This window comes from Aythya marila (assembly GCF_965140915.1).
Source record: "Aythya marila genome assembly, chromosome: 9".
Lineage (NCBI taxonomy): Eukaryota > Metazoa > Chordata > Aves > Anseriformes > Anatidae > Aythya > Aythya marila.
In genome coordinates, this window is record NC_139050.1 from 11,802,421 (window position 1) to 11,811,639 (window position 9,219).

At 47.7% G+C, this 9,219-nt stretch overlaps 1 protein-coding gene across 1 annotated transcript; it reads right to left on the reverse strand.

Moving 5' to 3' along the window:
- Positions 1-54: 54 nt before the first annotated feature.
- Positions 55-8,638, reverse strand: D2HGDH (D-2-hydroxyglutarate dehydrogenase). Its single transcript, XM_082767414.1, has 9 exons — positions 8,156-8,638; positions 7,855-7,912; positions 6,868-7,007; positions 6,001-6,194; positions 4,922-5,090; positions 4,216-4,359; positions 3,620-3,762; positions 2,915-3,080; positions 55-1,585 (listed from the first exon to the last, which is right to left on the reverse strand). The coding sequence occupies exons 1-9, from the start codon at positions 8,481-8,483 to the stop codon at positions 1,326-1,328; spliced, it is 1,602 nt and encodes a 533-aa protein (XP_082623540.1). The 5' UTR covers positions 8,484-8,638; the 3' UTR covers positions 55-1,325.
- Between the last annotated feature and the right edge of the window lie 581 nt (positions 8,639-9,219).

Here is a 9,219-nt window from a genome sequence, read left to right on the forward strand (position 1 = left end):
TGTACATATACAAGAAATGAAAACACACTATCACAGCCCACAGGGAATGAACGTATGGCTTTTTTTAATGTCTTTTGAATTGTTTCTTTTAATAAAACAGGATCAAAACTCAGTTTCATTACAATTCTAACATAATGCTAAGAGCTTCAAAATGTGAAGAAATCTTTATTAGAAGAGTACTGCTTAGAGACAGTATTAACATCAATTTTTAAGTTACAATAGTTCACAGATATTCACAGTAACATGAGTAATCACAATCAAAAATCCTGATGAATAGTTTTTACCACTTCTATGTGAGTAGTAATAGTTTTTATTGATTCTATGTAAGGTTTAAAGCTGGTTGTCCTGAAACAGGGGAGATTGCATTGTACTAAGTCAAACAACAGAACGCACTCCCGTGGCCAGATCTACAGCCCACACAGCTCTGCTCCTGCATGGTCATTTTGCACGTCATGTCACTTCTGCCTCCCGCCTTTTGTGCCATAATGATGTGAATGGCACTTGTCAGGTATCTCTGAGTCCTCCCCACATAGGCCTGCCTCTTGATGTTCAGCCCCATGTGCATGCAGGTCTCATGCCATAAGGAACCCACAAATGCTACGCACTAGCAAGGGCACTGCTGCTACCAGCAGGCTCTGGTGCTAGCCACATGCCGTGAACCCGGATTCCACCCTACCAACCTCAGCAAGGTAAGTGAGAATGGTGGTAAATATGTTCTGCTTTTAACAAACAATTCTACTTTCATAATTTGGCAGGTAATTTCAGATAAAGGCAATATAAAACTCCAAAGGTCCCTCCCGTCTGAAAAGTAATGCTTGATACAGCATTTACAAGGCGTGACTTCCAATTGCACAGTTGTACCTCAATAAGGTTATTACACAGATGATAGAGAAAGTCAACGGCCTTTTTTTGATCTCACCGTTTGGCTGCAGAATGCATGCAGTAAACAAAACAGAACGGAAAGAAAAACAGCGATCACCAGAGCTTGAGATACGTAAGGAGTAAGTGTTCTACTGCCAACGCTAAACATCACAACCATGGTAGAAAAAGCAGGTAAGATTAAAAAAAAATCTGTATCTTTCGTTTCAGTGTTCAGATTAAACAGAAAGCCTACACAGTGAAAACCCACAAGGTGCTCTTCTTCAGAAAGAGCAGACACCCCTGAAAAGAGGAACCACATTCCTTTACTTGTTCCATCACACTAAGAAAATAAGCCAAGGAGCATTCTACATGCTTGCTTGATCTCTCAGTTTGGTGTTAAAGGACAGTTATCGAGATGTCGTCCTCTCGTGATGGCACCTGCTTGCTTCTCAGAACATGTTGCTTCAGGAGCTGGAGGGCAGTGTCTTATATGGATTGAGGATCCCTTTGGGGTCTAACATGGCTTTGAAGCGCTGCATTAGAAAGATTGCCTCGCTGGGTTTGCTGTACTGAATGAACTGCTTTTTCTTGAAGCCCAATCCGTGCTCGGCACTGATACTGCCATTATATCTTGCAGTCCACTCATACACAAATGGTTCAATGGCATCCAGCAGGGAATGGCTGTAGGATTCTGCTGTGATGTTCAAGTGCAAGTTTCCATCTCCTGGAAGAAAACATTGCAGAGGTGGGTCTGTAAGAAAAACTCTGTAGATCTGCAATGGAGAATCATTGCTGTTTCATCCCTGTACTCAAACAACAGTGCCTTTCTTATTCACTGAACACTTCCTTCTAGAAGGAAGCGAACAGTCCGTCAACAAACATGCGGCCTCTCCGTGTGCAAGTAATTCAAATAGGATCTTTTTAGTACAATCTTTGAGGAAGTGTTCCAAGTTAAGCAACTCTCAAATTCCCACTTCCAAGATTTTAACATTCCAACAACGGTGCTGCATTAATTATTCTCCCTGCACTCAGACGGCATGCTGAAGACTTCCCCAGCAGTACTGCCTAACGATGTTTGAATTTCCGTACAGTCCTTCATTACTGCATCTCTCCCTATTATACTTGTGCAGTGTTCTAAGGGCACTTTGGCACTGTGTCAACAGAAACAAAGAAAGCAGAGCATTTCCTTTCTCCGTTGGTGTTGCGTGTGATGATACCTAATTAAGCTCATAGTAGCTGGGTATTATAAACACACAAAGAAAGAAAAAAAAAAAAAACAAAAAACAAATAAAACAAACAAACTCATTCTCACTCTGGAACCTCTTCCTGCACTTCAGCAAATCTTCATAGTACACAGCTTAATCCTCAATGCCAACAGTTACCAAGTGCAGCCATTATTACAAAAATTTGTCTTTCAAATCATTTCAAATCAAGCATGCTGAAGAACATTTTTGTTTGTTTGTTGTTCTGTTCTTTTTTTGGGGGGTATGGGTTTGGAAACAGAACAGCTTTGCTAACAATTTACCTGTCTGGAGTATGTAAAATCAAAACAGTTTCAAAGCATTCTGACAAATGTACGAGCTGAAGGGATGGTTCACTAATTTTGTGCACTAATTTTATCACTCTCATTTGAAAAGCTAATGGCTCAGACATAACTGATCGCCAATATGACTAATCACTTTGGACAGGAAGGTGTTTATCTGCCAAAAGTGTCTAAGTACATTAATCACACCGATGGTCCAATTAAATAACCTAGATAATTAAACAGAAAGTACACAGCAAGAAGATACAAACAGCCAGTTGACAGTAGCTGAGTGGCTAATGGTTACGCTGCCCAGTCACACCTGACAGTAATATATGGAACACGCTGAAGGCAATGAAGATCCTTACACATCCTTACACATCCTCCTCCTCTGATAGCTCTCAGGTATTTAGTCTTTGCCTCCCAGCAACCTAAAACCAACTTTTAGGAGCTCGTAGGAAGTGCACAGCAAAATGTGGAGCGCACAGAAGAAACCACCTCCTTTCCCCCTTTCCCAGCACCTGCACTTACCCAAGTGGCCGTAGCCCACCACATTTTTGGCACTCTGGCCCAGCCGAGCCCTCATGTCAGTCACGAGATCATACAGCTTCCCCACAGGCAGGGAGATGTCGTATTTGTAAACGCAGCCGTCATGAGTGAGAGCCTCTGTGATCCTCTCCCGGAGGCTCCACAGCATCTGATGAACAAAGATCGAAGGAATCCTGATCAGCCAAGTTCCTCTTGTGTTCGATGCTTTGTGGCATGGAGGGAAGAAAAGCTTTGATTCTTTGCATGTAACATCAACACTTCCCTCGATATCCTATGCCTCATAGGAGACAGTACTAATGCTTTCTTGGCAGCACTGTATGGTGAAGTGATACACCGACCCTTTAAGCTTGACAGTACCCCAGCTAGAAAAGAACAAGTGTCACAGCCACAGGCATTCTCTCTAGAGCTGCCTAAGTCCTGCTGATAGACATAATTTATTAACCTGATGTTTTTAAAAGAGAAAACATCCACTGAAAACTTCCCATAAGGCCACTCAGCCTTCAGGGAAGAGGCAGCAGTAGGAACTATTCTCATAGCATTCTTAATCAATATCCCAAATAAGCTACCAGGTCATTCAGTCATGTTTATTTCAAACATCAAACAAGACAAACACTCCCTTATAAAAAATGTAGTTTCAAGGACAGAACCATTCCAAGTGGATTTGTGCAGGAGGAAATGATGACTTACCTTTATCTTCTTATCATCTGTTGCCACAGTTCCATCAGTGACTAATCCAGAAGTCATGGCCTGTTCTAGGAAGCTGTTCAATTTTTCTTCATCATGGGTTGAGTTAGAGCCCGAAGTTTCAATTAAAACATAAAAATGGCTGTCTGAAAGTCAAAAAGCATAAAATAAGCAGATGCTCTTCTGTGCTGTAAGCACAGGAGTTTAGTGCAGATTCTGGATCTTTTCCCAAACCTGATACGTTTTATAAGGTTTCTTTTCAGCCCAGAATCTCTTGTGCCAGACAGGAGTGCAGCTCAAGTGGCAATCTTATCTGGAAGGCGCTTCACTTCCATGTTTTATCCTCTATCTAGCTGTTCACAGAACTAGCAGTTTTGGGGGAACTGGTAGAACTAAAAAGTCATATCTTTAAAGACTTTTACCGAGTGTATTTGGAATTGAACACCGGGTACAAAAATTAAGGGACACACAGAGTCACTCATTGACATACACATGTAAAACTGGGCTAAAAATGCCCGAGCAGCATAATGTCTCATTCTGCAGCCCAAATGACACTATCTGTATCTCTTCTTTAGACAGAGAGTTATCAGCTCTGGTACCTCTTACTGGGCAGGATAGCTTGAGATGTTTCTCAACCAGTTCCATGCACTTCTCATCCATGAACTCATAGGCAGACAGGATCTCTCCCAGCATAGCTCTGCAGGTTGTAAAGGTTTCCAGAACCTGAGAGAAATTCTGACACCCTTCAGACAGATGACAAAGAGGAATAAGAAACAAAAGCAACCCCTCAAAACCTCATCAACAGTTTTTAAAATTCTACCAGGTTTCAAGTCACTTTTCCCATTTCTAGGAAAGCTGAACCTTGTGTGGGTTTGGATCCCACACGATCCCTGTTAGTTCCTCTGATGGTTTGAGCTGGGACAGTTGGAAGAGCAGAACAACAGGAGGAAAGAGCAACTGGTCTTTGCTGTGGCAAGGACCTCCTCGACATCCTAAGACAGTTCACAGCAAAATGTCTGACCCAACCCTCACTTCTCAGCACTCAGCAAGAAGGCAACCCAGGATGAATTTAAAGGCCATTATGAGAGTCCAGGCAAATTCTGGGGTCCACTGCACAGGTTTGTCAGGGCTTGGAGCCTACTCTTCCTTCCCCTCACCCCAGGAGTTCAGCTCCCTGCTTTCCAGGCCACATCTGTTACAAGCATGCTGAGTAGCTAGCAGGCTGAACAGTGTTTTCTTCTCGTAATTACTGTTCCCTTCCCCGCCTAGGAATCCAGGTGTGAAATCATTAATATCACTTCCTACCTAGGAATGCCAGATTCACAGCCTTCGGCTTCTGAGGGCAGAGTATGGAGACAGCCGTGATAACTCCCAAGGTCCCCTCAGATCCGATGAAAAGCTGCTTCAGATCGTAGCCAGTGTTGTCTTTGCGCAGAGACGCCAAGCAGTCCAGGACTGTGCCATCTGCCAGCACCTGTGAGGACACGGAGATGCCATGCACCTACACAGAAATGTGCTGCAAAAAGCTTGTCTACTACCAACCTGGTGAAAGGCTACCGCCAGCCTTCATGAGTAGATACCAACTGCAGGATGTTCTCAGTCTTGTCACTGTTCCTTGTTTCCAGCTCTCTCTGTTCTTCTTACCCTCTATATCCTACCTGGATCTTCCCACAAACTTTCCTACTTCTGTTTTGTGGTTTGTTTGTTTGTTTTTTAATGGTGCTGTTTACACGTGTTCTAAAATAACAGAAGCCTGAGCTTGTTCTACTTTTCTCACCAGTGGTGCACAAGATCAGCCATTCTTTGCAGCCCTAGATCCCATTGTTCAATTTATTTTCTATTAGATCTCTCCCTCCAACACCATAAATCTTCTAGAATCACAAATGCCAGCCTTTACACACAGAGGCACAGGCAGAAGCAAGCTGAGGAACAGGAAGGACTCTAGGACAAAGCCAGCAGTCAAAAAAAAACACAAAGTGGATGGCTCTATTGAAAGCTGGGTGAGCAGTCAACAGAGCACGTGGCAGGATGGACTTAGCCGAGCGCTCCAGAGACCCACCACTGCACAGAGGAACCAAGCTGACGCAGGTAACAGGACCACCAAACCTCTCCCTACCTCCTTTTTGTTTCTCTGGATAAGAACATCATCCCTCACCGCTTCTGTCGGTAAGGACAGAGGAGGAAGCTGGAAGCTTTGGCGGCAGCAGTACCAGATGCTGCATGCACGAAGGCACTTGTTGGCCCTTCCCAAAAGGAACGGCGAGGAGCGTGAGCCTGAAGAGGAGCTTTTGTCTATGCAGCAGAGAGCCGAGAGCTACAACAGCAGGAAGCAGGGGAGAGGGAGAGGTGCAAACACAGAGGGAGCTGCTGGCTCCTCGCCTTACCACTTCCAGTCCTAGCACGGTCCCTCGGAGGGAGCCGTACCTCAGGAGCCGCAAGCCTCCAGCATTTGTGGCCACGTTACCGCCGATGTGGCAGCTCCCTTTCGCTCCCAAGTCAAGCGGCATGATAAACCCCTGCTGCTCCAAGTACTCGTTGAGTCTCTCTAGGACGCAGCCAGCTTGGCACACGAGGATTCCTGGAACAGAAACAAGTTGATGCCCAGGAAGAAGGGGCTCCTAAAGAGGCAGGACAAGCATCAGCAGGTGCAACCACTGCTTCCTCCAAAACTTTCTGAGGTTCAATTTGAACTAGCAAGAACCCTGTGCTCGCTACAGGGCATTGTCCTACCCCTCCTCAATCCCAGGGGAGTTTTGCCATCGTCTTAACATCTGATCATGCCCAGCTATGGACACATGAAATTCAGTGACATTAAGACTATTTCTGCCCAGTGTTCCCCTTCTTGCTGTCTTTAACAACTGAAATACTCAAAGCAGCCTAGTTCCTAACTTTCCAAACCCAAACATCCTGCAAGTTTTCCCCATTCCTCCCTTATCTGTTAGTGTGGCTTTCACACGCCTCCTTTACCACCACCATTCTCCCCCCGATGGGTTTCTCCTTTAGCAAACAGGATATACATGTTTTTCTGCTCTCTTTCCTCCTCTTTCCGCCACCAGATGTTTTATTACATCTATTACTGTTAACAACTAATGATTACATCAGCAGCAGGAACCTGGAGGAAACAAATCTCTGATGTCCCTTACGATGCTGCTGGGCTGAACCTTGCCAATCCTGCAGTTACAGATCCCAGAAGAATGTCCAGGCTAAAGCCAGGGGCTTGTTTCCGTGCACCACGTGCCTACAATATTTACCAGACACGGTGTCAAAGCTGATGATCCGGTTCATGAGAGCGGTGGAGAGAATGATCTCATCGAAGACAGGAACGCTGCCCCCGACAAGGCCCGTGTTACCCCCCTGCGGGTTCACTGCCAGGTTCCTCTCTGAGCAGTACCTGGAAGGAAGCACGTTTCTCAATTCTTACATCACTGAAGGCCATAATCCAGTCTATCAGAAACGTTTCACTTCCCCGTGAATAGGTCCTGCTGTGGGAGTGCTCAATGCTCCTTAAAATTCAGCAGTGCTCAATCTAAAGACTAAACGGATAAAGAGGGGCAGTTTCATTACAAATGTGGGAAAGCACAGCTCCTCTCTCCCCTCACTCCAGCTCTGTGCAAAGGAATGAACACTTGGGGTCATCCCCTCGAACAGCCCCAGATCTGCCATGCAGGATCTGTCTGGAAAGCACACCTCTCTCTGTTTATACATTTATTCAGCAGTCTCTGCTAACAGCTTCCCCAGGGGGTTCTGACAGACGATCTCTGGCAGCAGTTTAAGACATTACCACCCTCCTCCTCCTCTCAGGAAAGAACGTCCCGTGGGCAATGAAGTCTGTGCATCTCTGCCTCAGCTGCTCCACCCTCCAGCACGAAGTGCCACCCAGCACAACCTCTGCCAGCTCGCCAGAGTTCAAGGGCAATGGATGGCACAAGCTGCATGGCACCAGTAGCTATTTGGAAGTCCCAAGCTCTGTACTTTTGTTGCAAGAGCCAGGAGCAGGTGAGCAGCTCCCTGCAGCCTGTGGCTCTCCAGCCGAACAGCACCCCACAGACTGATGCTCAACTGCCCCTGCCCTTGCATGTCTGAGCTAGGGCAGCGCTGCCACCGCTTCACTGGACCCAAAAAGCTTCTTTTCCCTTTTTCTGTGGGCCTCTCCCTGAGCCCCTTCAACATAGCTGCTCATGTCGAGTGCTGGTAAAATGTCCAAATTTTGACAATTTTGTACAAAAGGCAGGCGTTACCTGAGAACTTGGGACACCTCCGCTGCTGTCTGCGGCTTCAGCAACAGCTTGCTACAGCCTGCAACGAAAGCAAGGGGTGCTTGTGGCAAGTCACCTGCTGTACGGAGATCGGAAAGGACAAAGTGGCGAGGGATGCGGGAGATGGCAGCACTCCTCCCTGAGGCAGACACTTTAATGATTTTAAACCAAACGTTTTTAACAGCGGGCCTTCCCTTGAAGTGCTTCGCACCTGCCCACGGACCTGGCTGTCAGTATGGACGCCGGGAAACGTCTCCCTGAATTGTGAAGGGCGGCCCCTTACCTCGGACCGACCGCAGCCAGTCCACGTTACAGGGCTCCAGCGCCTCCGGCTCCGTCAGGGCTCTGCCCGGCAGCAGGCGCTGGAAGAACGCCACGTCCCGGGGGCCGAGGCGGGAGAAGGGCAGGCGCCGCACGCGGTAGCGCTCGCTGGTCAGCGGCACCTCCCCGAGGCCGGCCGAGGCCGTGCGGAGCCCGCGGCCGCCATGAGGAAGCCGCGGCCCCCTCGGGGCCACCCCGGGCGCCTTACCCGGCTGTGGCGGCCAGGCAGGGCCGCCCGGCCGCCATCTTAGCGCGGCGCAGCGGGGCCAGCAGGGGCGCAGCCACGCCATGGCCGCCCCTGGGGCGAGGGGAGGCCGGGCTCCCGCTCGGGTTCAGGCCTCCGGAGGCGGCAGAGAGCGGGTGTCCGGCCCCGGAGCCGCCCGGCCGAGCCCGAGCTTCAGCGAACGGCGCCCCCCGGCCCCGGCGCTGCCCGCGGTCCCCTCAGCGCCTCACGGGGCAGGCGGCGGCCATGTCCCGGCCCCCGCCGCGGTCCTAGCGCCCGCCCGCCTCCGGCCCGCTGCCAGGCAGCCGCACAGCTCTTGTTCCCAAAAATACTTTATTTGTAAATCAATATAGCCGTCATCTCTGACAAGATCCAAAAATACAGATATAGATTTTACTTTACATTCTCGTTTTTCTTTTTTGTTTTAATAAAAAGCTTTATAGTCTCTTCCATTTACAAAGGGAACACAGGTCGGATTCTTTAAAAAAATAGAAGAATGGGGTTAAAGTCGCGTCACCGCCAGTCGGGATGAGCTGCAATAAAGCTGGACACCACAGTGTACGCAGGTGCTTCGACAATCTTTAGTGGAACATTCCTTTAAGTATCACAGTCTCATTCATCCTTCTCCTTAAAGCATATTTAACGCCGTACATTCAAAATTCAGGAGAAAGATTTCAACTCTTTAGTGACCAAAAATGAAGGCTACTGGTACTCCCATCTGCAAGAGTCTCTAAAGATCTCTAAACCCAGGTGTAAACAGCCAACAGATGCTCTTGAGCCCACGACAGCAGCTGGAGGCTCTG

Excerpts from the sequence above, each read along its gene's own strand:
- D2HGDH (XM_082767414.1), bottom strand. The coding sequence starts at position 8,483 with ATGGCGTGGCTGCGCCCCTGCTGGCCCCGCTGCGCCGCGCTAAGATGG. Across the intron at positions 7,913-8,155 it reads CTGGCTGCGGTCGGTCCGAG|GCTGTAGCAAGCTGTTGCTG; the intron begins GTAAGGGGCCGC and ends CTTTCGTTGCAG. Across the intron at positions 3,763-4,215 it reads GCTATCCTGCCCAGTAAGAG|ACAGCCATTTTTATGTTTTA; the intron begins GTACCAGAGCTG and ends TTTGACTTTCAG.